Genomic DNA, 28,000 nt, shown 5'->3' with positions numbered 1-28,000 from the left:
GGCTGAGATTGAGAACTTCATCGCTGGAGAATAATAAAGTGGGCGGGGAACCGAAGGCTCTGGCGGGAGGACGAGGCGGAGTCACCGAGAGTTTGAGTATTTTGGTCCAATCAGAAGGACGCTGGAGGCGGTAGCAGCAGAAAGGGGAGAGAGGAGCGGAGCGCGAGGCCGAGGTCCCGCCCGGTTCCCGCAGCCCGCCTGCCTGAGCCACGGCGTCTCCCTTGGGTGCTTCTGCCCCGCCAGGGCCTACTCCGAGGCTGACCCCAGCGATGGCCTTCGCAAATCTGCGGAAAGTGCTCATCAGTGACAGCCTGGACCCTTGCTGCCGGCAGATCCTGCAAGATGGAGGGCTGCAGGTGGTGGAGAAGCAGAACCTGAGCAAAGAGGAGCTGATAGCCGAGCTGCAGGTCAGGCGAGCGGGAGGGAGACGAGCGCCACCGAGCTCGGCGGCATCCCCTGCAGAAACCGGCCGGCCGGCCGCGGCGGGGCCAGCGCGCCCCACCCCCACTCCCTGGCCCCGGCCCCGGCCCCGGCCCCGGCCCCGGCCCCAGGCAGTCCCGGGCCTCCCGCGTTTGGGGGCCGGGGCAGGGAGGAACGAAGGGCGGCGAGCGGCGGGATGCAAACTTTGCGGGCCGTTTCCCACCGCGAGGTTCAAGCTGGCTCCCGTGCGGCGAGCACCGCGAAGTGCGGGCTGCTCCACCGGGCCGCGGGCTGCACGCGGGATGCCCGCGGCTCCCCAGCGCCTTGGCGGCAGTGCCCGCGGGGGCAGGGGGCGGCAGAGGCTTCCCGCAGGGAGCCCGGGGACCCGCCATCCTCCGGACCACGTCCTGGCTCGGCCTGCGGCTCCAGCTTTCCGTGGGGGGCGCTGGCGGAGCCCCAGCCTGTCTCGTGGCAGCTGGAGAGGCTGCAGCGCAGGCAAGGCGGCCGGGCCAGGGCAGCAAACCCCGTGCCCGCCTCTCGTCTGATGCAAGACTGCCGCGAGCTCTCCCCGCCCCTGGGCCTCCGGGGAGCTCTCGGAGGGAGGGGGCGGGCGGGGGGCGCCCCAGGTCCTTGGGGCGCCCCAGGTCCTTGCGCCGCCCACGCGGCCGCCCCGCCACCCGCACTGGGATCCCGGCTTACTTACCTCTTGCCTGCCCGCCTCCCCGTGGGCCTCGACCGCACCGCGGGCAGGAATGACCAGCTGCATTAGAACCCGATCCCAAGAGCCCCCGGGAAGTTCCTGTGTCTTAGCAAACCTCTCTGGGGCCAGTTCGTTGTGCTGCAAAGTTGGCGCAATCCACTTCGGATCTTTCCCTACTTTGTTTGCGAGGGTCCTGTGAGGCTAGTTGCCTCGTGCAGCCTTAGGACATTTCTTGCGTGACCTCTTCGCTCTGGCTCCTGCACCCAGCACCCCCCCTTCCAGCTCCCATGACCCCCCGCGGCCCCAGCGCACATGCACCTGTTCCATTTTCTCCCTGGAGGGCCCCTTGAATGAAAAACCACAGAGGCGGCTGCAGTTGCTTTAGCTGTACTGGAACCACACGGGGCTGGAAACCCACTGCGTTCCCTTGTCTGCCCTGGCACCTGCTGCTGTGTTTCTCCATGAGGCTACCCTCCTACGCCACCGCACCCACGCCCGGTGCTGTATCTGGTTACTTAGAGAGTAAGCCCTGGACTGTCCTGTACTTGGAGAAGCGGCTGACCCGGCCCTGCCTTCAAGAGGCTTGTGGACCAGTCAGGGAGCCTGGCCAGCGCTCCAGGGTTGACCAGATGACACAGTACAGACAAAGCCCCAAGTGAGACCCCCCAGCAGCCTAGCCTCCCCCTTCGCCTGCACTGCAAAAGTGGAACAAGATGGGTGCTTAGCCTGAATGGGGTGGGGGACAGGGCTCGGGATCTGATCCTGGAACACGGTAGGACTGGATGGGAGGCAGGCACCTCACACTTGTCACCTCCTCTTTTGTATGGGTGCTATCAGTGGCCTTGGCTCAGGGCAATGGCCAGAAGGCAGTGCAGTGGCTTCTAGACCAGCCTCTGACCCTCCCTCCGCCAGAGCACCAGGTTGGGATGAGTGGCCTCACTTGGGGCTTTGCAGCTTTCTTGTGGAAATTAGAAATCCTCATTTCTAGGATTTTGAGAGAGGGACGGGGTGGGGGGGGGTGGTAAAGGCGGAATTGAGAGGAACTGGAGGCCTTTCCTCTAGTGGAGGGGTTCCGAGAAGTTGGGAAGTTGGCTGGGTGGATAGCTGGGATCTGGAGTGGCAATTTGGAGGATATATTAAAGGCACTGAAATCTCCTGGCAGGAGAGGAGGGGTGTTTGTTGGCGACTTGCTGGCGGCCTCGTGGGGCAGTTTGGGAACCCCCAGCCTTCCTGTCTGTCTTTGTAAAACGTTCACGTCAGAATACCAGTTACTCAACCTGGAGAGGCCTCGTGTCCACACTATGTCTTCTTATTCTGGGTGGGGAGGTGTCTGAGTTGGTGGCCCCTGCCCTCTCCCATTAAATCTTTCATATTGACAGAAGTTGGAGCTCATTGCCTGCCCAGGCCCGGCCTCTCTTCCCACTCCTTGGTATTCTGGGCAGGCACAGTTTGCTCTCACTGACTCCATGGTCGAGAAGTACAATTACCCCTGAGAATGGTGCTTTTCAGACTCCACGCAAGTCACAGTACAGTATTGGGGAGCGAAGTGGGTTTAATGGGTCATGATTAGCATTTTAAAAACCAGAATAAGAAATATCAGGGAGCAAAGCAGATAGTTAGACAATCAGTAGTGTGTCGGGAAATTTGTTTCAATTATATGGGCAGTTGTGCTGCCTGTGTAGTTTGTGAGTATAAAATCACAAGTTAAAAGTATGTTTCGTTCTTTCTTAAAACAAAAAAAGATTTTATTTCTTTATTCATGAGAGACATAGGGAGAGGCAGAGACATCGGCAGAGGGAGAAGACATAGGCAGAACTCCATCCGAGGATCCTGTGATCATGACCTGAGTGAAAGGCAGACACTCAACCACTGAGTCACCCAGGTGTCCCCATATATTTCTTACCTTAAGTCTTATTCAAAAAAGTTCAGAAAACTCTGGCTTAGAATAGTAAAGCTTCGTGTTCAGAACTCACAAACTCTTAGACCAGGGACTCCTCTTTCGTCAGCAGATCTGACATCTTAAATAAACCTAATATGCAGGAACCTTTAAATCTTATCATGTAACCGTGGTTTTTAAACTTTGACCATGACCCACGAGAAGAAATTCATTATACATCATAACTCGGTGTATACATACATATGTGTACAATACACACAGTAAAGTTTCATGAAATAATACCCTTGCCATATGTGATACATACATTTTTCTTTGTTTTATTGAATAGCAAAAAAAATAGCTAATAAGCCACATGCTAATAATGCACTTAACTTACTGAACACATTTATTATTTTTGGCTCAGAATTTTAAAAAGGATAAAGAATGGGAAACTTTTCCATGCAAGGGTCCATCTTTTGAAAGTAAGTTCCGGTGCACCTGGGTGGCTCATTCAGTTGAGGGTCTGACTCTTGATTTTAGCTCAGGTCCTGATCTCAGGGTTCTGGGACTGAGGGCCCAGTCAGCCTCTGTGCTCAGCAGGGAGTCAGCTTGAGGATTCTCTCTCCCTATGCCTTTCCTCCCACTTGACTGCTCTCTCTCTCTCTCATTCTCTCTCTCTCAAAAATAAATAAATAAATATTTGAAAAAAAAGTTAGCAAGTTCTCGGTCTTTTGCACTAGGATTTAATTTGCAAAAGTTAATAGACATTTCCTAAATCAGGTTCTCGCATATTGTGCCAACCGACACCTCCCTGCATTCTCTAGCTGAGCAACAATGACCTGGAGAATTGGACTTTCCTTATGATTTATGTCAGAGGCACCAGCCATGCTAAAATTACCCTCAAGGCCAAGCCTGTCCTCCTTGGGAAAGGAGGCATGTTTGAACTTGAGAAACGTGAATGGCTTTCCACTGCTGAGTTAGCATAGTTTGCTTAGAACAGCCATAAATCCAGCAGAACAGTGGCCTTTTTCCAGCTGTAAGGCAGCTGCAGAGAGCAGTAGACAGCAGAATGGGGGCAGTTTTGAGATTTGCCAAAATGGACTGCAGAGCCCTGGAGAAAAGAAAGTTGTAGTCACAGCACACTGCACTGTGGAAGGGGGAGGATTTGCAAAGGCCTCCAGTTTGCGTAACAGAGAGTAGAGGAGCAGTCATCTTGGAGTGGAGTCTTGGAGGGATGACCTTTGACCGGAGTAGGGGATGGTACCCAGGAGTGCAGGGGTGTTGAGGGGTCACAGAGATAGGCCGCCAGTAGATGCGATCAATAGGTGCTGGTTGAATATCTCAATCGGTGATGCAATTGAATGAAGTGTGGGTAGTGGAGGGTGTTAAGCGACCTTGAAGGCTGGTGGGCCCTGGCCATGTAGGATGTAGGACCAGGGTCTGTTGAAGGGGAGTCTCCAAAGGCAGATGCCGTACCTGGGTCAGGTGAGCTCTGAGAGAACATCTGTACTGGTCTGACTGGAGACTCTTCAGACTTCCTGGCTTCAAAGAAAGCTGGTCTGAGGGACAGACACCACCCTTGTGGGAAAAGTGTGGAGAGACTACAGGGTAACAATCCTGAGGGAGAGCCCTCCATGGCGAAGGCTGTGCCTGTGGAAGTCTGCTAGTGCCGTTTCTGTGCTTGTCCTGGGGCCTGCAAGCACGAGGTGGGTGGACTGCTGGAGAGCATGCAGCCACCCCTGTGGGAGGCAGATTCCTAAGGTTTGGGGAGGATGCTGGTGGCCTTGGAGAAAGCACTTGAGGAGGCCAGATTCTTGGGGCCCAGTGGAGGAGGTGATGGCCTCTGAGGAGGGCCAGAGAGCATGTCCGTTGCTCTCTCTATCACTTCTCACTTCCTCCTCACACACTCAAGGCAGCCAAACCTCTGAATCCTAGCTCATGGGGGATGCAGCTTGGATTTGACCCCAGGCCTGCCTGATGGCAGACCCTTTAGGATGCATATGCTGTCTGCTTCTTTTCTCCGCACACATACATCCGAAGTCGACCAGCATGCAGGAACTCCCACTCTGGCAGAATGGGTGCAAGGCGGTCTTGAAGACCGGCTGTGGACCTAGAGTGTCTTCTGCTCCAGGACTGTGAAGGCCTCATCGTCCGCTCGGCCACCAAGGTGACTGCTGACGTCATCAACGCAGCAGAGAAGCTCCAGGTGGTGGGCAGGGCTGGCACAGGCGTGGACAATGTGGACCTGGAGGCTGCAACCAGGAAGGGCATTCTGGTCATGAAGTAAGTCGCGAAGCCCCCGGGGGTGGGTGTAGAGGCTCACCACGAGTGGGGAGGGGGACACTTGGGTTAGTGAAGACCGGGTCAGAGTAAGAAGGGCTCCCACGAGGATGCCTGGTCCAGGCGGAGGCGAGACAGTCGAGTCTTGCTCACAGCGTCCTGGTTCCCCAGGTTTTTGAGGAGGAGGCGGTCCTGTGATCTCAAATCACTGGACAAACCCGCCCCACAGACATCTGTGCTGCAGCCTGGTTGGGGATTAGAAGAATGTTTGTTAGTGAATCCACCTGCATCCCCTGTTCCAGGGATACCCCTCCCCTTCCGCTGCTGTGTCTGGAGCAGGGCTTTCCTTAGCTCTGCTTTGCTTTGTGCCCTGTGCAGATGCACAGCCTTTGCTAGTTGAGCGGCTCTACATCCTTTCCTTTCCTCACTGCCCTCGTTCTTCAGCAGCCAGGGTCGCAGTTTCTCTTTCACACTCCAGGGCCAAGAAGGGAAGGGTGAGGGCTGTTTTTGCAGAAACTCAGAGCAGAGGTTGTGACTGCATGCCAGGGCTGGGCCACACATTCCTGGCTCCCGGCTGGCCCTTAGATGATGTGGCCAGGTCATTGTTGCCCACTTCTTCGTCCTCAAGCCTTCTCCCTTCTCTCAGGAAATTCAGTGTCCCCAAAAATTTCCCCTCCCTTCTCTCCTCTTATAGAGCATGGGTGAACTGACCGGTCATCTGACTGAGGTCAACATCCAACCGAAGAAATGTTAAATGGTAACCCGTCCTACATTCTTCCCCTGGACACAGAGGCAGAGCCCTCAGCCCTGCACCCCTTCCTACATCCTAGTACAGCCTGTTCGCAGGGTTAGGCAGGAAGCTCGGTAGAAAGACAAACTCTGAGAATCCTTTACTCTTGACTTTTTTTGGGGGGATAAGATCTCTTGCCTTCTCCTCCTTGTAACTTTCATTTCCAGAAATGAAAATATCCAAAAAAAGAAAAAAAAAAAGGTAAACATGTGTGTTAATAAACAGTTCAAAAACCAGAAAAAAAAAAAAAGAGTGAGAGAGCCTTTGAAAAAAGAAAAATAGATTCGTGGATTTCAGCTCTGTTCTCATTTCTGTGAAATGGGCAGAGTCAGCATGGGCCTAGTCAACATGGCCCTGTGCATTAAGGTGTGAGGAAGCGTTCTCACTTTGGAACTTGTTGAGAGATAGGAGAAGTCAAACAGGTGAAGATAAAAATCCTAGCTCTGTCACTGATAGAGGCTGGGCTGGGCAACTAGGTGAAGGTGTATAGGCAGTGGGCCGACGTGAGTTTGATGGGCTTGCTCACGCATCTTCTGCACAGCCTCAGTAAGATCAATGGCATAGAGTAGCGGGAATCTGTGGTTTCGGTGGGCAGGTGGATCCTGAAACAAGATGGAAGAGAAATGCTGAGCCACCCACATATCTCCCCATCGAATGAGACACTTCTCTGCCTTGGGAGAAGGGAGTTTGGGTAGGAGGCCAAGTGTGTTTCTCTAACTGAAGTCCCTCCATGTGAAACATGCAGCCAGGGTTTAGGGCAGGTGTCCATGGGAGAGCCCAGGTTGGAGGCCTGCGGGTTGGGGGTTGGACTTAAGAGCAGGTGAGCAGAGGGGGCAGGAGCCTGAGCACACTTCACTCACGGCCTTCTCTTGGGACAGGAGTGGGCATATGGGCTCTGGACGCACTGACATCCCCTCTCCTCTTCCATCTGTAGCACCCCCAATGGGAACAGCCTGAGTGCTGCAGAGCTCACCTGCGGGATGATCATGTGCTTGGCCAGGTAAGTCCATCTTCTCAGCAGAGCCAGCCTCTTCTGTGTCCATGATTACGACTCCCCAAATAACGTGCCCTGAAGAAGGGTAGAAACGCTTCAGCCTGACACTGTGCAGACAGCCGAGAATTTTCGAGGACACCCATCTTTATGGGACATTCAATACACTGGTCCTGGCACACAAAGGTCAGACAGCTTCTCACAAATGAGTGGGGGCGGGGAGGGGTGCTGCGTTCGGCATGGCTGTTCCTTACCTGGGAGCAGGCTCACCGAGAAAATGATTATGTGCCATCTTCCTCTCCTCCTTGGTCATTTCCTGTGTCCACGCCATCCTCTGGCTTCTTGCACCTCCAGGCCTCACAAATATGGTTTCTGCTCCCTGGAATATCCTTCTCCATCATCATTTCTTTTCTGAGTCGTTCCAGTACTTTATTACACTCGTTATTAAAAATACAACTTCACACAGGTTATAAAATAGAGGGAACACGCAACATTTTTATTTAGTTCAGAACATTATTGAGTGAATTAATGCCAAAATGTAGCAACCTCCATGCCTCAGAGACTTCTCATACCCCAGAGGTTCCCAGACTTTGCTGCACATTGATAACATCTTGGATCTTGAAACAATGCTAATGCCTGACTTGCACCCCAGAAATTTTGATTTCATTGGTATGGGATGAAATTTGGCATAGGGATTTTTTAACAAAATTTTTATTTTAGGAGTTTTAGATATAAAGAAAAGTCGTAAAGATAGAAGGTCCCACATATGTCATACCCAGTCTTCCGTATTATTCACATCATACGTTAGTATGGTGCATTGGTCACAATCAATGAACCAATGTTGAAATATCAATACATAACTTTCAACTGAAGTCTTCCCCATCATCTTTATCCAGATAACTCTTGTTCTTCAAGATTAAGCTCGAGTATTAGTCCCTCACTGACTGTTCTGACCCCGGGTTTACCTCTGTCACTAACCTTTCAGATCTTTATTGTGATAGGATGGAGTAAGAACTGCTCTGGGATCCCTGTGCCAACCTGTGGATTCTTAACACAAGGGAACTCAAGTGGGGAAGTGTCTTGCTCTTCCAGCAGGAACTCTGGGGGTGTGGGGCTCTTGAGTAGAGGGGACAGCCTAAGAACCACCGGATGTGGCACAGAATGTACATGAGTCTTACTGTATTGGGTAGAAAATGATGGCATTGAGCACTGCTGTCGAGTAGGCAATTCAGGCACCTGTGTGGCCAGTGGGGAGGGCGAGGGGCCGGTGGACAGGGCAGGGAGTTCACTAGGTCCCTTCACACAGCCTGGGATGCTTAAACCAGGGGACCCAGGCAGCCAGGGCTCTTTCTCTCTCTACTCAGGCCTGAAGCTTCTGGGGCCAAGAAATTACTGTTTTCCCGTCTGGAGACCTGTTCTCCCTCCTGCTGGGACGGGGTCTGAAGGAGCTGACCTTTGTTCTGATGCTCCCCAAGATTTCTACCTGAGCTCTTAAGTCTTCACTGCTACTCACTGGCCAATGAAGAGAGGAGAGGAGACTGGAGAGAGCAAAGAGCATGGGCAGCGTGCACAGCAGAAGGGACCCAGCCAGGACGGGGTCCGGGAGCTGGCTGTCTGGATCTCCCACAACATCTGGGCTGGACGTATTTCTCACAGAGAAGCCCGATGCCCTGGATTCACTTGAGCTATTAAATTCAGTGCTGGTTTTGGTTTTGTTTTTGAGTTAGGGACTGATCTGTCACCTTTCTATCTATTTAATTCTCTCATTGGTTTTCCGGAGGTGGAAGGAAAGGCTTGGGAGCCAGAAATAATTTTTCTCCTATTGCAGGACCAGCTTTGTTTAAGAGAGTAGATAAAGTGGAATGATTTCAAGACAGCAGCCCATTTCCAACCTCTTACCCAATGACCTCACTCATCCAAGATGCATCAAAACTAAGAAACAAGCACCCTATTGAGGAGGAATGGAGTCTCCCACACCTTCTGGTGTGTCTGCTCAGACTGCTTTTTCAGCAGCAACAGCAGAGTGGGAGTTCTGGACAGAAGGTTGAGAGCATTGAGCAATGTGGGTGGAGAGGGGGCCTGCATGGGCCTCACAGTGGTGGACTTTGAACTCACAGCAGGGGCTCCTGAGGTCTAGGAGCAGAACAATGACACAGAAAGAAAGAGGAGAATGCAACCTGCTTTGAAGTCATCTCTCCCACCTTACCTTCTCTTTCTCTAAGTCAGGATGGCTACCATTCAGTTCCTGGGATGCCCCTCCCCCACATCATGGTCCTCCCCAAACTGGCCCGGTGGGGACCCCAAAGTACTAAAACCTGGAGAGGATCCCTGAGCGGCCTGCTATCCTGTGCCCCACAGTGCCACGTGCAGCTCTCTTAGATGGCACCGTGGTGCCAGGAGGACTGAGAGCAGGACGTGAGCCAGACCTGGGAGGAGCCGGGTGGGCTCTGTCGCACTTGGTCAGGGGCAGGTGAGCGGGCTAGCCTTGCTGAGAAGGGGGCACTTCCTCAAGGCAAGTCATTGTCCTTGCGACATTTCTGAAACGAGGACCCTCTACTGAGGATGATGCACCAGAGCAGCCCATCATCCGGTGATGGAGCTTCTTCCCCAGGAAGCTTGTTTACTGAGGCTTTGGGAGTTTGCCCATGAGATCCCAGGAGCACAGATTCCCCCATCAGCTGGACTCGCAGATGGAAGCATGTCCTGGCGATGTGTAGACATGAGAGAAAGCTTTTATAAGAACTCAGCGATGGAGCTACAGGGACATTATGTTGGAGTCTCTCCCTCTTACGCACGCCCGGGCACACACACACACACACACACACACACCCCACTCTGAGCTTTGTGGCCTGCAGGAAAGACTGCATTTAAATACGGAGGAGGCTCACTGCTGGGAATGTTCTTTGAGTCCATTCAACTACTTCCGATGGGGGGATGTCCTGCAAGATGTTGAGTCGCCAGTTGTCTCCATGCAGTTGTTGTGAGCGTTACATGCGCTAAAGCATCTCCAAGCATGTCTCATGGAGTGTCTAAAATAGAGCATGGACTCCTTAAACATTTTAAACATTGTTTCCTGTCTCCCGGATTCTCTTCCAGAGAAGCCTGGGTGACCACATCCCATATGACATAATCTTGTCCTCTCACCTCTGACTCTGCCCTAACTGCCTCTGTCCCTTCCAGAAACACGTGGAGACTCAGACCCCCCCCCCCCCCCCCCCCCCGTGTTAACCAATCAGAGGAGAGAGGCTGGGTTGGGGGTGGTTTGGAGAAGAGGTGGTATGGACTATAGCATCCCCTCCCCTCATTCCAGTGCAGCCTGATACTGCTGGGGTTTCAGGAACTCTCGAGGAAGGGGAAATACCCAGCTGTCTGCTGATACGGTGGAAAGTGTAGGTTGCAGGCTTGGATGAAAGAGGAAAATGAAAATCCTTGAACTTCTGGAGCACTGGATGTTCTCAGAGCCCCTGAGTACCCCCATTTTGTTATCCTTGTGAACCGTGGAGGATTGGTGCTTGCTTTCTACATCCTTGCCACTCAGCAGTTAACTGACTCTCAGACTCCCAGCTGGGAACAGAAATCCTGGGGCTCCCACATCAGGTGTGCCTGACAGGTTTTCCTCTGCTCTGCTCCGGGTCTCTGTACCCAGCCTGAGCTCTAGACCCAGCCTGAGCCTGGTTCGCCCTGGGAATGACTGACTGACAGAGAGGGTGGCTGTGCAGACCTCACATCACCTCCCATGTGGGCCCACTGAACCTGTCTGTCCTTGCAGGCACATCCCCCAGGCGACAGCTTCCATGAAGGATGGCAAGTGGGAAAGGAAGAAGGTGAGCGGTCAGTCCTGCCTCGTCCCTCCCAGCTCGGCGCCCGAGGCCTCACTCCTGGGGCTTACTCTGGCCGCTTTGCCTCTTGCTTGTTTGGTTGCAGTTCATGGGAACAGAGCTAAATGGGAAGATCCTGGGAATTCTTGGCCTGGGCAGAATTGGGAGAGAGGTGGCCACTCGAATGCAGTCCTTTGGGATGAAGGTAAGACGTTGGTGAGGCCCTTTGGTGTGGGGCTCCCTGCAGCAGTTTTGAGAGAGGCAGGTTTGCTTGAGAAAAGGTAAAGGCTTTTTCCTAGGAGGGGCTGACCCTCCTTCAGAGCCTCTAACGAAGTAGGCGGTGTAGCCGGGGAGGGCAGGGATGTTGGCCTGCCATTCTGGACACCTGAACTCAGAGTCCGGGCATCCTTGGTGGAGGTCCCTCAGCTCTGGGGCAGTAATTGCCTTGAGTCCCAGCGGAACAGAGGGGCTCGTATCCTGTGCTGCTTCTCCTCTGCTGCCGCAGGGCTCTTTGTTTTGCTGTGTCTGTTGCCTGTGATGATTCAGAAAAACAGGAGCACATCTGGAGCCTTATAGCAGAGCCGTTATCCATCCACCTTCTGGCTCCCCTCCACAGTCAGAAGAGATGGCAAGATGATTGTGCAAATGCCGTGACACGATGTTAATCCCGTGGTGGCTGGAGCACCTCACCCATTTCTCAGAAATTCTCCCTGACCCCTGTTTCCCTCCAGGACCCTGCTTTACCCTATTCTGGGAACTCAGTGGTTCTTCTGGTCAGGGGAAGGCTGTCATCGAGAGCAGTGCCACACCTGAGGCCAAGCCAGGAGAACTTGCAGAGCGGTGGCCCCAGAGCCATGGGAGGGGACCTGTAGGGGCGGGTGACAGGGTGGCTAGGTGTGCTAGCAGAACTCCTTGTTCACTCCTCGTGCCCTCTCTGCCGTGGGGGGGATGATATATTCAAACTGCCGCCAGGAAGGCTTTCGTTAAACATAAAAAAAAAAAAAAAAGGCAGTTTTGACAATCAGATCATTTCTAGAAAACTTTACATGGAGTTGCTCTGGCATTTCCCTTCTCTTTCCTTCTTCCTCCCTTTCTCTTTGTCCCCCCAGCTTCATAGAGTTAAAGGGAACCCTATAGATTAACCCTTAATTTTTATATTGACGTCAGGAGTTTGTGAATTTTTGCTGAGGTCTCCAGCAATGGAAGGTAAACAGGAGGGCATCCCATTACACCACGTGGAACATCTTCCTCTCCCTCCTGTCCTTATTCCCCCACACATTTATTTACATCAGCCAGACATCTTTCCTAAGCCTCCGCACGTTTCTCTAGATCCCGGAGAGGGGGCTGTGGCCCAGCAGGATCCACTGATCATGAGAACAAACCAAAGCCAGTCCCTCCTGTGCAGGGCTGGCCAGGTGCCCTGTGCTGCAAGGAGAGCTTTCTCTTCCTCTTCTGTGAGGGATTAAAGTAAAGGCTTAGCTCACCTGGAATTCTGATCCTCTAAGGCCTCATTGATGAGCACCTCATTGATGAGACAGAGACTTGGGGACAGGCTGTTTGGCCCAGCTGCTCTTCTGTTAAGTTCCCTCCCCTTCCCCACAGCGCCACAGCTCACTGGACTCTGCTTGCTCAGGAGCCTTCATTATCAAGGACTTGAGACTTTGGGGGAGTGACTTACCCAGACAAAAAGCCCCACCTCGTTTGCTGAGTAAGGGACATGGTCAGTAAGCTTCTGTGCTCAGCTACTCAGCTGCTGCCAGGCTGCTCCCGAGAGGCTTGGAGGGATATGGATTCTGAGCATCTCAGTGGAAGTGGCTGACACCCCTCAGACATGTGTTTGATCAGAAATGTCTAGAACCTATTCATGAATTTCCTTCTGTGTGTCCAGTCATACCTCGCACGACACGCCCGAATTCCCAGCGTGACTTTGAGGGTTTGCATGCTTTTGTATGTTGCAGCATGGCACTGCTCCCCTCGGGGGTTCTTCTGTCTGGATATCTCTGGCCGGTCCCTGTAGGCTATCCTGCTTCTGGGACATGATCTTTATAAACCGCTGAAACACACCTTGAAACGGTCACCCGCCCCCTGCCCTTGCCAGCAGCCCCGGTCATTTTGCAGTGGCCCAAGTGGCCTTTGTTCATGCTCAGGGCTCACTTTGACTACGCTTCCTAATGATACCTAGGTCCAGATGAATTTTGCCTCGGGGCAGACAGATTATGGACCTGCATCATCCAAAGCTCCTCAGTTGGTATTTGAACAGTTGGGGAAGCAAGATTTTAAAAGCGCAAGGAGGGAAGATCCTAAAACAGGCTGTGAAAAAAAGAGTTTATCAGCATCCAGTCAGGAAACCATGATCAGTGTTCACTAAGCACAAGTTGTTTTAAATTGGCCTTGTCCTCTCTTTAGAAACCAATATTAAACCGATCGTCATGGACATCCTTAGGGGTCTTATACCTGGATGATTTAAAATTGTATTTTAGTCATGTAATAGGTGAAGGGATTTTCACAAAAATTGAAATATAGATCCTCATCTCCTTGTTTACTACCCCAATCCTGGTCTCCTCCCAGTTACCTGTGAGGTAACATCAGTTTGCTGTGTATCATCTCGGACTTTTTTCTGTGTATTTATGTGGAACACATAGAGTTCTTTCCCATTGTGTGTGTGTGTGGCGGGTCTATGCCTATAGAAAATATAATACTGTACATGGTGGTAAAACGTAGTTCTTGGAATAAATAAATTTACCCTATTTGTAAACTCTTCCATGGGGTTCTGGTGTGTGGACGAATTGCTTTTATTTGGCTTCTTCCTCAAGGACAGATGTTTAGATTGTTTGGAAATGTGGACTTAGTGAGACATTGGTGAGATCTTCCCTGACTCCCTTGGGGTTAAGATGGAGACTGTAATCTTGGTGCGAAGGCTTAGTAACGGGTTGAAGGAAAGTTCCGTCTCAGTCTGAAGGGAGATGGTACAGGATGATGCAGGGCTATGCCTTATCCATCCTTCTCATCAGCGGTCTGGGTGATAGGAAGCAGGGGGACGTGATTAATTCTTAAGACTGTGGAATCATATCCTAAATGATGTGAGAAGGCTCGCAAGGTTGGGCATCCTAATAAGAAGTTGAGCTAAGACACCTACCAGGACCCTCTATATGGGCCCCCAAAGCAACCAAACACATTTGGATGTAGAGGTGTTGTTAAAACGCTTTTCTAGGGGAGGGGACCTTGGGTTGACAGAAAAGCAGTGTGGTTCACAGTGGCATGGCTAATAGAAAAGGTAATGTGACTTTTGGTAGCATCAAAAGAAGTATGACTTCCAGCACAGGGACGGTGACATTCCTTATGGTCTGTACTTCCTAAGGAAGGATTGAAGGCACTGGGGTCACAGCCCCGTCATGACTTGGGAGGCCATCAACTAGCTCTTCTATAGAAGAGTCATGCTCTCCAAGGAGTGGATCCAAGGAGGACCAGTAGGTACAAGCCATAGGGGACAGAGCTCCAGCCAGAGCTGGCCCCAAATGGAATGGAGAGAGTTAGTCTCCCACTACTGCAGATACTCAACATGAGACTGGTTAAGCACTTGGCCAGTATGTGAGGACGAGGTGTGAGCATGGGCAGAGAGGTAGAAGCAGATGGCCTTTAAAGCTGTGATATCTCTGAGCACCCATCGCCCATGGGCTACGAGTTTCTTTATCTGCGGAATGGTCTTTCGCAGGGAGTGTTTTGTGTGATCATAGGAAATAGAGTAAAATTATTAAGGACTGTGGTTTGTTACAGTAACTCGTGGGCACACTGTAAGTAAAGACAGAGTGGGACCAGAAGGCATAGGGCACCCTGAGTAGTTCTGGTTGGGTGGCTCGGGCAGTGCTGCAAAGCACAGGAAGATGATTTTGATCACCCCTTCCTTCCCTGGTCCTGGGATGTCCCCTGGGCTATAATCTGTCCCCTAGGCTGTTAGTCACTAATTAGGCTGGGTAACTAACATCCAACCCTTCCAGAACATCGTGATTTAAGAGTTGACCCCTTTGTGTCACAGGAGCAATCAACAGAGTCCCTCTTGTGCTCAGACGTTGGGTAGGGACTGCCCCCTTTCCTTTCCCGTCCTTTCTTTGTCACTATCTGCTCACTCAGGGAAGCGGGGATCCTAGACCTTAGCTCTGCTAGGGAGCTCAGCCACCTGGCTTCCCACAGCACCTGGCGGGGGCGGTGTGTGTTGGGGAGAGAAAGCCCACCTAGGCCCCCATCCCAACCAGACAGGCCTGGAGAGGAATCTTCACGTGCCACCTGAGCTACCTGACTTGCTCTGAGCCACATGGCACAGATGTGGGTGTCAGAATCATTCTGGCCATCTGCAGCCTGCTGGTTGTGTGAGTCATCTGAGTCTGATGCTCCATGGTGTTCTCTCTGCCTGAAGCTTTTTCTCAACCCATTTGCTGAACATGTTATGTTGTACACTCTGGAGACACAACTCATTCATGCCAGCATGCCCGCTAGAGTGTTAGCAGGCCAAGCCAGCCAAGAACTGAGCCTTGCACTCGCTTATCAAGGTTTCCTGTGAAGAACAGGCCAGGATCTCCTAACAGTTTCTTGGTGGCCCGTGTTGTGATGAATCTGAAGTTATCCCAGAGGAATGGACATTGAACCTGAGGCACCAGATGTCACCAATTCTCTCAGGCCCAGCTAATGTTTACTGAGGTCTACTGTGTCAGAGACTGTGCTTGCAGTGACCCCTGCAGGGTCAATATTCTTATTCCAGGTTTACAGACAAGGAAACTGAGGCCCAGGAAGGTTATATGATATGTTTGAGATAATAGGACTGGTAAATGGTGGAGTCCAGCTTGAGCTCCAGGTCTCCTGACTTCCAATCTAGTACGCTTTGTCTTGCATCACCACCACTGTCTTCATGCCTGATCCAGGTGAGTTAGACGGTCTCTGCTCTGTCACTGTGCTCGCCCTTCCTAGGGATGAAATCTCCTCAGGATGCTCCTAGTTCAGTCTGGTAACTGGAATTCCTACTGCGCTAGAGTACTGATTTTTTTACATTCCTCCCAGAGCCTCAAGTTCTGGGAAGGTACCTTAGGGACATGGGGATGGGACCCTAGAGAGAGTAAGTGGTAGGGCTCTGGGCCTTCACCTCTGCAGCTCTGATCATTTTTTATAGTGGGTTTCTGAGTAAGATGTCATTGTGTGAAGGGAGGAGAGTTCTCATCTTCAGCCAGAAGAATTAGCTGTGAGGCAGTAGGAGGATGTGATGCTTAGCTCCTTTATTGGAACCCCTTCACCGTGAAAGCCTCCTTGCTCTCAGGCATCCACTGTTCACCCAGAGGCCCAGGGGAGGTGTAGTCATCCTCACAAGGCTGCCTTCTATGACACCAGCTAGGACGTGGCTCTGTAGCGCCACTTGAAAAGCTGGGGTTCCCCTGCTCCCCAGCGTTAGGAGCCTGTCCTGAGGCTGGGATTCAGGTGGAGAACCCCTTGGTGGGTCTCCCTAAAGCTCCTCCGTAGGGTAGTCTTCAGAGGGTACATACCTGGAAGTGTTGCAACTTGTGAGTATCGGGACATCTGACCCTTTCCAGGGTGCGTTAGGACCCTACTCAGACATTGTTCCCCTGGGCCCAACGATATACTCTTTCGACTCCGCGCAACGTGGTCTCCTGGTGTAAGAATCCCAGCTCCTAGCCGTGTTCAGCTGCCATCTGCCCTGGGTCTCCCGAGTGAAAACTGAAAACCGTTTTCTCAGCCGAATTCTGCCCTGCAGTTGCCTGCAGCCGAACAAGAGAAAGACACCTGAGTCAGACCCTGCTGACCGCTGTGGAGGATGCGGGTCCCCTCCTTCCCGTCTGCTCCCCACCAGCTTCAGGCACCCAGCACAGGGGCACTAGGCCCGGCTCCGCCCACGGGACCCTTCCTCCCAGCGCTCCATGCTGCTTCTGGACTCCCGAGAGCCCCAAGCCCCAGAGTGGCGGGAGCTCGCCTCCATCGGGGTCAGCTTTGTGACCTCTGCTGGTGGTCCCCGTCCTGCCCCGCTCACGTGAACGAAGTACATCTGGATTATAGATGAACAGGGCCCTTGTTCCAGGCAGCCCCCGAGCTGGCAGACAAAGAGCACTTGTAAGGGATCCTCTCTCCTCCCCTGGACGCTGCTTGTTCCCCCGGAAACGAGTAGGTTACAGCTGAGGGGGGAATGACCACTGGGGCTGGTGGTTGTGAGCTTTCAATCCTACAGCCTCTCCCTAAAAACTCCCCCTTGGCTTTGCTTCTTCCACAGGCTGATGATGAAAAATGTGATCTGAAACTTGTTCCTCATTCATGACCATGTCAGTCTCTTCTCTGCAAGGGCGAAATTTGTTACATAGGAATCCTCTTTGCCAGTATTTTCGAGATGACTCTTCTGTTTCCCCCAAGGAAATTCATGATGAGCAGGGGAAGCATTACAAAGCACAGGAAAGCATAAAGGAGAACAAAAATGAGTTCCAACACACAGAGATGATGACGGTTTCAAGTATTAGGCCTTCTGTTCTGTTTGTTACCTTTTGTTCAGGGCCAGGCCACCTCTGAACATTCTAGGGTTCGCCCCTAACATTTCAGGGTTAAGAGAACTGTCTTTTCAAGGAATATTGAATTACTGAGTGTTGGAGCAGGCGATGACTTTGAAATCATCCACCCAGCTCCTTCACTTAGTACTGAGGACCCAGGTCCAGGTCTCCTGGGTCAGCGTCCGTCCCTTGGCTCCTGCAGCTGCGTCCTGCCTTCTTGAGGACACGGATGCCTTTGAGATTGTTAAGGCTCCTACACCTCTTTCCCCCAGTGGGTGCTGCGGCCCCGGCCAAGCCGAAGGAGGGAGCCGCGGCAGGCCTCCCGGGGTGACCAGACAGAAAGTGGATTATGTCTCTGCTGTGTCAAGAGGTGGCTGCGTCCTGGTGGTTGTGGATTCTTCAAATCCCAGCTGCTGGTGCTGGCTTGATCACCTTTAGAGGCTTGCCCTTGCTGAGGAGATGTGTGACTGGTGCCCGAGACTGTTCTGATACAGGACATGTTTCCATCGACTCTACCCGGTTGCTCAGGTGGGGCTGTGAGCCCCCTGACCTCACCCCACCTTAGAAGGGTGGGCACCAGGGGTGCAGGCTTCCAAATCCAGACATTCTTCTTATCCACACTCGACCATCTGCCAACCATGCGACCTTGGCTGAATCATTTCACCTCTCTGCCTTAGTTTCCTCGTTGGTAAATCGGGGCAGGCAGGGATCTGCCCAGAGGAAGGTTCTTTCTGGGACCTTTGCCTTCTATGGTGCCTTGGTGCCTCCTTGTTTCTCCTCCTGATCCTCGCTCCCTATTCCCCGTCACCCTGCCCTGTTGAAAGGATCCGTCCTCAGTCATTGAGGCCTCTGTGTGGTGAGTCACCCAGTTAGGCCTTCCGAGACTAGATGCATTTGGAGCCTTCTTAAAAGGCACTTCATTTTTTTTTTAATTAATTTTTATTGGGGTTCAATTTACCAACATACAGAAAAACACCCAGTGCTCATCCCGTCAAGTGTCCACCTCAGTGCCCGTCACCCATTCCCCTCCAACATCCGCCCTCCTCCCCCCTTCCACCACCCCTAGTTCGTTTCCCCGAGTTAGGAGTCTTTATGTTCTGTCTCCCTTCCTGATATTTCCCGACATTTCTTCTCCCTTCCTTTATATTCCCTTTCACTATTATTTATATTCCCCAAATGAATGAGAACATACACTGCTTGTCCTTCTCCGATTGACTTATTTCACTCAGCATAATACCCTCCAGTTCCATCCACGTTGAAGCAAATGGTGGGTATTTGTCGTTTCTAATCGCTGAGTAATATTCCATCGTATACATAAACCACATCTTCTTTATCCATTCATCTTTCGATGGACACCGAGGCTCCTTCCATAGTTTGGCTATTGTGGCCATTGCTGATAGAAACATCGGGGTGCAGGTGTCCCGACGTTTCGTTGCATCTGAATCTTTGGGGTAAATCCCCAACAGTGCAATTGCTGGGTCGTAGGGCAGGTCTATTTTTAACTCTTTGAGGAACCTCCACACAGTTTTCCAGAGTGGCTGCACCAGTTCACATTCCCACCAACAGTGTAAGAGGGTTCCCTTTTCTCCGCATCCTCTCCAACATTTGTTGTTTCCTGCCTTGTTAATTTTCCCCATTCTCACTGGTGTGAGGTGGTATCTCATTGTGGTTTTGATTTGTATTTCCCTGATGGCAAGTGATGCAGAGCATTTTCTCATGTGCATGTTGGCCATGTCCATGTCTTCCTCTGTGAGATTTCTCTTCATGTCTTTTGCCCATTTCATGATTGGATTGTTTGTTTCTTTGGTGTTGAGTTTAATAAGTTCTTTATAGATTTTGGAAACTAGCCCTTTATCTGATATGTCGTTTGCAAATATCCTCTCCCATTCTGTAGGTTGTCTTTTAGTTTTTTTGACTGTATCCTTTGCTGTGCAAAAGCTTCTTATCTTGATGAAGTCCCAATAGTTCATTTTTGCTTTTGTTTCTTTTGCCTTTGTGGATGTATCTTGCAAGAAGTTACTGTGGCCGAGTTCAAAAAGGGTGTTGCCTGTGTTCTCCTCTAGGATTTTGATGGACTCTTGTCTCACATTTAGATCTCTCATCCATTTTGAGTTTATCTTTGTGTATGGTGAAAGAGAGTGGTCCAGTTTCATTCTTCTGCATGTAGATGTTTAAAAGGCACTTCAGGATGGGACCAAACCTTGCCCGCTGGGGGGTCAGCACTCCTCCCCAGCGACCGGTCTTGGTCTCCTTGCCTGCCCTGCTCTGCACCGCTGCCCCAACCTACTTCTTTCTCAGTCTGTGCAAGAGTCAGGGCCCCTGCCTGTTCTCTGGCCCTGAGGGTCCGCGGCTGTGGCCAGCCTGTCCTCTCTCGCCTGGTTATGCCCTGCTAGTGTAGTGTGTCTCTGCTCCCCACGTGGCTGTCCTGCCTCTCCTGGGTTCCCTGTTTGCTAAGGGTTCTGAGCTCCCCCTTATCCAACCTCACACACGCACATGTGCACACACGCACACACACGCTGCTCTTGCATCTGTTCATGGTTAAGAGCTCGGAGGTAAACAAACTCCCTTCACACTCTGGGCCAGCCCCTCCTAAATTGAGAGCCCCACTTTGTTCAGCTCTAAAGTAGAATAGTATCAACCCTTGTTGTATTACCGTATTTGGACAGACTTAGCAGTAGTACTTGGTAAATGCCCGATAAATGGCCTCCATCATAATAATACCAGTACTAATAAGGAACAGTGACATTTGCTCGTCTCTCTCTGACCAGACTGTAGGGTACGACCCCATCATTGCGCCAGAGGTCTCGGCCTCCTTTGGTGTCCAGCAGCTGCCCCTGGATGAGATCTGGCCTCTCTGTGACTTTATCACTGTGCACACACCTCTGCTGCCCTCCACCACAGGTATGTGCGTCCCTGCCTATGGGTCGGCCACGGAAGCCACAGACCAGAGGAGGGTGGGCCCTCAGCCTGGGCCTCTGCAGGCATGTGGACTAGGGCCCTCGAGCATGGAGCTCTGCTAGCTGATCCTGCATCACACGGAGGAGGGATGAGCTAGCTGGAAATGCATGGCTCGACACTTACGACCCGTGACCCCATGGTGTTTGCTGGGGCCACTGCTGTCCTTTCTGGTTCCGGGACTTACTCAAAACACGAGGATCTCAGGGACTCTAGGATGTTTCTAGACTGAGTTTGGACTAAATCCACAACAGGGCCTTTGCCCCCGAGCCTGTGAGAAGGGAGAGCTGAGACCAGAGAGGCTGTCGGTGTGTGGGGAAGGAGCTGGTATGAGGCAGGGAGGGCTGCTGGCACTGGTGCTGGGGTCCCGGGCAGCGGTGCCGCAGGAAAGCCCTTCCCTCCTTGCAGGCCTGCTGAACGACAGCACCTTTGCCCAGTGCAAGAAGGGGGTGCGCGTGGTGAACTGCGCTCGGGGAGGGATCATGGACGAGGGGGCCCTGCTCCGGGCCCTGCACTCTGGCCAGTGTGCTGGTGCCGCGCTGGACGTGTTTACAGAGGTGAGTGCCTGGTGGAGGAGAGGAGCGGTGAGCAGAGGGGCCCAGGACCGAGAAAGCCCAGTGTGCACGAAGAAGGTCTTTGCCTTAAGGAGGCCTCCACGGCACTCAGGAGGAATTATGTTGCCAAGAATAACGCCTTTGTGGTTTGGGGAACCCTCCGGAGTGTGGTGCACAGGCCGCTGTGTGGTCTTTGCAAAACTCAGATTTTAAATAGGACCCAGTTCCTGGTCCCAGGCTCCCTGGGCTGCTGTCCTGTTGATGACTGCAGGGAGGACCGTGCAGCACATCCCTTCTGAGGCTGAGGGTTTGCAGCAGAGAGAGAGCATTTGGGGCGGGGTTTAAGGTCTCTTAATTATTGACCGAGGTCTCTGATGAAATGAATCCTGTTGCCAAAAGACATTCTGCCCAGTGTCTGTTGGCTTTCCTTTCCTTCGTGTCTTCTGGGGAGGGAGGGCAGCCTGAGGCGAATGGCCAGAAGGGGTCCCCTCTGCCCTGGGGCTGCTCTCCCCCAGTCTCTCTGTAGGAGCCAGAGACCCCGTCGTTGCTCGCCCGAGCCACCCCCCCTTCCCCCAGAGGAATGACGGACGGTGCATTTCCACTGGACTCCAGCATCACAGATCCAGGGCAAAGAGCAGGGATTTTGGCTTAGGCACTGGAGGTTGCTGGTTATCTGCGGTGGGGCCCTGGCACGGCCCCGGCCCTCTCTGAGCACTGTGTTGCCCTCACTGTGTATTCCCTGTCCTGAGCACACAGGGTTTATACTCCTGGTCATCTTTCACAACTAGATGGTAAGCTTCTGGAAGGCAGACACGCGCCTGGCCCTCTTTGTACTGACGTTCCCTGATCAGCACCTTCCCCTGCCTGTCTCTGGCCTTCTCGTGGCACCTGCTACCAAGTGCACAGCACTCACAGGCCCAGGTGGCCAGACAAGAGGCCTGAGAGACATTCCCAAGGGCAATACATTGTGCTCAGTGAGCAGAGGGGGTGGGCAGAGGTGCCCAGGTGGACCACCTGTCATGGTAAGAGCCAGGATGGGACAGCTGTGCAGAGGGCCTGGAAGTGCTGCAAGGATTCAGGAGCAAGGGGGAGCTCGAGGGAAAAACCAGTAACAAACAGTAGCTTCACTGGCTGAGAACCTCCTATATTACTGGGGTGCAGTCTGCACGACAGTGTTTTGTTCTGGGTAGTATTCACCCATTTTATAGATGGAGAAACCGAGGCTCAGAGAGGTGGAGATTTCTCCAAAGGCACATAGGTCTAAGCGGGGGAGCCGAGATGTGCATCCCGTCCTTAGCCCTGTCCACTCTGCTGTAGAGAGGTGTTGACGAGGAACCCGGCTGTTGAAACCAGAGACAGAAGGCGTAGAACCTTCTAGCAGAACCAGAGTAGAAGGCATCCTCGGCCCCACGCCTCTCCTCCAGCCTCCCTGGGCAGCCGACCGAGAGGTTGTCTCTCTCTGGGCAGGAGCCGCCACGGGACCGAGCCTTGGTGGACCATGAGCGCGTCATCAGCTGCCCCCACCTGGGCGCCAGCACCAAGGAGGCCCAGAGCCGCTGCGGGGAAGAGATCGCCATCCAGTTTGTGGACATGGTGAAGGGGAAATCTCTGGCAGGCGTCGTAAGTATGGCCAAGTGGGCCTGGGGCCGGGAGGTCGGGTGGTGTCCGGTTTGGGGCATGCTGACAGCTCTGGTGAGCAGTGGTGTGTTGACCAGATTCAGCCCTGGGGGCAGAAGATAAGGCCTCCTCTGGAGCCAGGCTTCTGGGTGGGGCGGCGGGAGCCCCCCGTCCCTGGCTTTACTAGTTGCAGCCTGGTTGCAGGGAGGCGGCTCGGCCCTGCAGTATTGTAGCCTTGGTGCAGAGATTGTGGCTCTTCCCAGGGTCCGGGCTCCAGAGAAAGGCTCCTTTGTTCTCCACATGCCTTGAGAATGAAGGAGCGTGGCCTGGGCGATGCTGGACGCCGTGGGGATGGCGGGTGGGGGGCTGGGGCTGGTCCTTGACCTTCCTGGCTGACCCTCGGCCTGGGGATTTTCATTGCTGAGGACAGAGCAGTAGCAGGAAAGACACAGGGTGCTTTGTTCAGCCTGCCAGGCCTGGTGTGATAGCCCAGCTCTCCGGGCCACCCTGCCTGCTACACCCCAAGAAGGTAGGGGAGCCAGCTACTCCCCTGAAGGACCCACAGGACGGCGCTCAACCACAACACGTGGCCCGTCCACCTGTGCCTCTCCCTTCTCTATTCTGCATCTCGTGGCTCCTCAGTGTCGGGGACACTTTCTCACTCCCTCTGCACATCTCTCTTCTGAGCAGCTCTCCCCGGGTGACGTGCTGGGACCGAGGCCATTGCCAGCCAGTCAACGCTGGACCTGTCCCTCTGCAGCCCTTTGCCGGGCAGGCCTCTGCCCTCACTGTTGCAGCCCTCAGGGGTTACCATGGAGTCCGTAGGTGGTGGTGGCAGTCCAGGCCTTTTCATGAAGGGGGCTCCTTACCACCGGCTCCATCAAATGGAAGCACAGACTGTTCCCATCTTTTACCAGAAGTAAACTCTCTTGGTCAAAGGCCTTCAACTGGGGCAAATTTAAGTCTCCACCCAAAGTGACTGGTTGTCCTCCAGTAGGCTTTTAGAAAGAAAGACAGTTGTGTCACACGGGAAGTCCCTTCCTAATTCTTCTCTGCATCTTCTCCCGGTTTGGTTGTAACGTTAGACACAGACTCACATTAGGGTCGGGTTGGTGCTTAATGGCGCCTGCCTCTGAGAGCCCTCCTATTGTTTCTCTAGACCTCCCGTGAGCATCCCCGAGTCCACAGGTGCTGCTCACAGGTGCTGCCTGGAGGACACTTGCCTCCAGCAGCTGTAGGCTCAGCCCAAGCCCACTGGCCCATGGCCCTTCATCTCTGCTGCCAACACTGGCCTTCCTTCGTCCCGCCTCCTGGTTCACGCTGGTCCTTTCCCACACATCTTAAGTCAAAGACCACCTTCCTATTGTGGTGTCCAGACCCATCATCTCAGGAAAAACCGGTCTTCTGTGTAAGGGGTGAGGTGGGCACAGTTTTTGGGGGTAGGGTACAGAGAAATGCCTTTTTCTCCCTTCTGGCAATTTTGTGCTCTTTTCTGGCTCTACAGCTCTCCCAAGCTGAAGGCACAAGTCTTGTGGTGGCTAATGGAAGTTGTCTCCACGCTCCCCACCCCAGGCACCTGAAAGGAGGACAGCCCTGTGCCTTCTGCTCCCCACTGTGGAGCTGTGCTCAGGAGCCCTGCCCTGCCTCGTGCTGACCTCAGCTCTGCTTCCCCGTTCTGTGCAGGTGAATGCCCAGGCCCTTACCAGTGCCTTCTCTCCACACACCAAGCCTTGGATTGGTCTCGCAGAAGCTCTGGGGACGCTGATGCAAGCCTGGGCTGGATCCCCCAAAGGGACCATCCAGGTGGTAACACAGGGTGAGTTGGGGACGCTGCAGAGGGAGGGAAGAGGGTTGTGTCTGTAGCAGGTCCCAGACAGCGAGGGGCTGGGAAAGGACTGGACATAGCTCTTGTGACGCCAAGTCCCCTGTTGTGTCTGCATAGGGCTCACTCGCTACCCAGTGGGGACAGAGGGGACGGTCCAGAAAATACTAAGAAATATGTGTGATTTTCACAAGTCACGATTGTGTAGTATTCTTAAGATGCACGTGTTCTGCATGCAAGAGAAACCTCCATGAGAGACAGTTTCATGGGAGAGGCAGTAGGATTGGGGGAGGGAGTCCCAGCTTAAGCGACAGGATCTTGATTCTGGGTTTGACCCTGTCGCTTGCCTGCTGTGAGATTTCTCTTTGTCTGAACCTGGGTTCTTCACGTATAAAGTGAGAGTCGGGGCGGGTGTGCCAGATAGGGTGGTGGGACAGGGTGTGCCCCGTGACACGGTAAGGTGAGTCCTGAGGCGAGCTGACGGTCCCTGGAGCATTGCTCAGCTGGGGGTGGGAGCAAAGAGAGTGGCCTCGGTCTCCCTTTGTGTCTATGCAGGCTCCGGCCACTTTCCCAGTGGGCCCAGCATAGGCAGATGTAGCTGAGAGACTGCCCAGGGCTCTAGTTCCTACACCCTGCAAAGGCTGGTCCTCCTCATGGCCCGTTGAGCATCTGCTCACGTGGGAAGAGCTTGGGGGTGGTTAGACCCGGGCACTGCTAGAAATAGGGGAGGTCAGAGCTGCGGGATCCCCAGAGGACGCAAGGCAGGGAACTGGGTGCCTTCCAGAGGGAAGCGGAGCTTCGCCCGCAGGCTGGGGCTTGGGCCCCGGGCAGTGAGGAGTCCCTGACCCAAAGCTGGGTGTCAGTGCCCAGCCCGCTCCTGTGCTGCTCAACAAACAGCAACCTTATTGTAGGTTCTCTGTCCCCAGGAACATCCCTGAAGAACGCTGGCAACTGCCTAAGCGCTGCAGTCATTGTCGGCCTCCTAAAGGACACTTCCAGTCAGGCGGATGTGAACTTGGTGAACGCCAGGCTGCTGGTGCAAGAGGCCGGGCTCAGTGTGCGTGGCCCCCGGAACCCGCTCCTTTCCTGCCCGCCCCGCCCCCCTCTCCCTCCCTTTGCAGAGCCTGCTCGCCCCCTGCTCCTGGAGTGGGAGCCCGGGGCGGGTCCCGCGGTTGACACCGTCCGCCTGTGACTGTGCCGGGCAGCCCGAACCTCTCCGTCCGTGAGGGGGGAGTACTGCCTTCCTCGGAGCTTGCTATGAGTGAGCTAATACTCCTGCAGGTGCTCTGTGCAGGCGCGCCCTGTGCACGGCAGGCGGCGCGGCGCCCCCATTGCACAGCTGAGGAACACAGAGCCAGGCTGTACCGACACAAGCTGGGGGTCGCCCAGCACGCTCGCCTCTGGCTCCATCCCGTGCTCCTTTGGCCGCGGCACCCAGTTTCTTGATCTGCTTGCCAGTTCTGGAAGCTCCGGCATAGCTGCTTAGCGCCTGCAGCCGCCGCGCCTCCCCTTTGGTGCCTTCCCCTCTGCTTCCCTTGTTAGATCACAGTCTGCGTCTCAGCCGGTGGCAGCTGGCAGGGGCAGTGGGCAGCGGAGCTCCCGTGACTCCCCTCCTCTGCTCCCCGCTGCACTGGGCCACTGATCTGCGGGGGAAGCGGTGACCAGAGGGGCCGCTGCCCCCTTCCTCCTCCTCCCAGCTCGCAGCCTTCACCTGGACCCGCAGATCTCTCCTGCCCGTCCTTGGGGAGGGCGTTGACTGTCCCGGGAGCTAAGGCTCAGGGACCCAGGCAGAGCCCTGGGCCCTCTCCTCCAGCCTCAGTGGCTGAGCCTGTCGGCCAGGCTGGCGCTCCGCAAAGCGGCTGTTCTGTTCGGTGGACACGGAGGGGCGATGCCATGCAGCTGGGAGGCATAACTGTGCGTCCTCGCCTTCTCCCTGCAGGTAACCACCTCCCACAACCCCGCTGTGCCCGGGGAACAGGGCTGTGGGGAATGCCTGTTGACCGTGGCCCTAGCAGGTGCCCCCTACCAGGCGGCCGGCTGGGTGCAGGGCACGACACCTGTGCTGCACGCGCTCAACGGAGCTGTCTTCAGACCAGAAGTGCCTCTGCGCAGGGGCCTGCCCCTGCTCCTGTTCCGGGCTCAGCCATCTCATCCTGAGATGCTGCCCACCATGATTGGTGAGGAGGGGTCTCGTAGGGCTTGCCCGCGTCCTTGAAGCTGTGGGGGGTGGGGGGGCGGGGTCCTCTCCAGGGATTGGGCTTCATGGACCTTTGCTTCCTTTAGTCCCACCCCATCCCTCAGCACATTTCTGTAGCATACAGAAGATCTGTCCTGCCCGTTTCCAGAACATTTGGGAAATGGATACAGAGTTCAGAGGGCAAGCGCCTCTCTCCCGTGTCAGAGCCCCGCGGCAGAGTTAGAGCCCCAGAGTCCCTATTAGCCGGCCTGCTCACCATGTCCAGCACACGGTGTGCACCTGCCTGCAGGGCTGTGTCTCAGAACTCCGAGCCTTTGAGTGCAGGTTTCTTTCTTCTGACCGCAGGCCCTGGGGGCCAGCCTGACTGCAACAAACCATGTTGGGGGGTGTGCTCCAGCAGCTGGGGGCATCTTGAACCCGCCTCAGGACCCTGGCACCGGCCCACTGGGAGTTTTGGAGCACTTCTGGGCTTGGCGGTTGTGTCCACAGACCTCGAGAGGCCTAATTTCACCATCCTTGCCAACTGACCAAAGGAACTTTCCCCTGTTTTTCTCCTTTGCTCTTGGTCTGGATAAATCTGATGACCGGCATGGCAGGAGATTGCTCTAGCAATTTGTGGCTGGCTCATTCCTTCCCTACCTTGCACGATGGTCAGGGGATTCCTAAAGGGTCTCTGAGTAGTGAGGGAAGCTGGGCAGATGCCCTGTTCTTCCATCTCTTAGCTCTTTGTTTCTGACACCATCACCCTCCACTGCAACTTTGATCACAGAGGTCCACGGGTTCCGACCCCATTCCCAGCCTCTTTTTCTCCTCCGCCCCCCTCCCCGCCTTGTGCCAATCAGTGGTTTTCCCGTCTACTTCCCAGGGCTCCTGGCAGAGGCAGGCGTGCAGCTGCTGTCCTACCAGACCTCGGTGGTGTCAGATGGGGAGACCTGGCACGTCATGGGCATCTCTTCCCTGCTGCCCAGCCTGGAAGCATGGAAGCAACATGTGACTGAGGCTTTCCAGTTCCTCTTCTAAGCTCTGGGGGGCCTTTCTGAAGAAACCTGGCCTCTGGGATCCAGAGAGAGGAGGTCCACATTCCTCAGGCTGACACTGCTTCCTCTGCAGACCTTGGCTGACCCCTACAGTGAAGTGAGAAGCAGCCAATAAAGAGCCTAGGCCCAATCTCCCTGTGTGTCTCTGTTATTACCCTGAGGAGCCACCAGGGGGGAGCCGTGGGCCGAGTTTTGGGCAGCAGGGAGGGTAGGTGGTGTGGAGGGAGGTGGGGGTGGGCAAAGTGCCTGCCTGGCTGTGTGAGGGATCCTGGCTGTGTGAGGGATCCCTCTCCTGTCTCTCTCAGATTATCCAGAGGCATTTTTACAGGAAGTCACCTCGGTATGTCAGATCCCTTCCATCTGGGAATATACATGCACATTAATAAACATGCCAGCAAACATGCACAGCA

The 28,000-nt window shown here is 54.0% G+C and overlaps 1 protein-coding gene across 1 annotated transcript; it reads left to right on the top strand.

Annotated features, from left to right (window-relative positions):
* Window positions 1–27,720, top strand: PHGDH (phosphoglycerate dehydrogenase). The gene is made up of 12 exons (XM_072766769.1): window positions 1–407; window positions 5,128–5,279; window positions 7,001–7,066; window positions 10,827–10,881; window positions 10,982–11,080; window positions 20,177–20,309; window positions 20,772–20,920; window positions 22,385–22,537; window positions 24,218–24,350; window positions 25,283–25,413; window positions 26,296–26,533; window positions 27,419–27,720. Exons 1-12 carry the CDS (start codon window positions 270–272, stop codon window positions 27,571–27,573), a joined length of 1,602 nt encoding a protein of 533 aa, XP_072622870.1. The 5' UTR covers window positions 1–269; the 3' UTR covers window positions 27,574–27,720.
* Window positions 27,721–28,000: the final 280 nt, after the last annotated feature.

Source organism: Vulpes vulpes, chromosome 8 (assembly GCF_048418805.1).
Source record: "Vulpes vulpes isolate BD-2025 chromosome 8, VulVul3, whole genome shotgun sequence".
Lineage (NCBI taxonomy): Eukaryota > Metazoa > Chordata > Mammalia > Carnivora > Canidae > Vulpes > Vulpes vulpes.
This window is presented reverse-complemented; position numbering and strand designations above follow the sequence as displayed.

What these genes read in the sequence shown, in the direction of transcription:
- PHGDH (XM_072766769.1), top strand. Translation starts at nt 270, where the DNA reads ATGGCCTTCGCAAATCTGCGGAAAGTGCTCATCAGTGACAGCCTGGAC. An exon ending in ATGATCATGTGCTTGGCCAG is followed by an intron (nt 7,067 to 10,826) that starts GTAAGTCCATCT and finishes CTGTCCTTGCAG; the next exon opens with GCACATCCCCCAGGCGACAG. An exon ending in GCAAGTGGGAAAGGAAGAAG is followed by an intron (nt 10,882 to 10,981) that starts GTGAGCGGTCAG and finishes GTTTGGTTGCAG; the next exon opens with TTCATGGGAACAGAGCTAAA.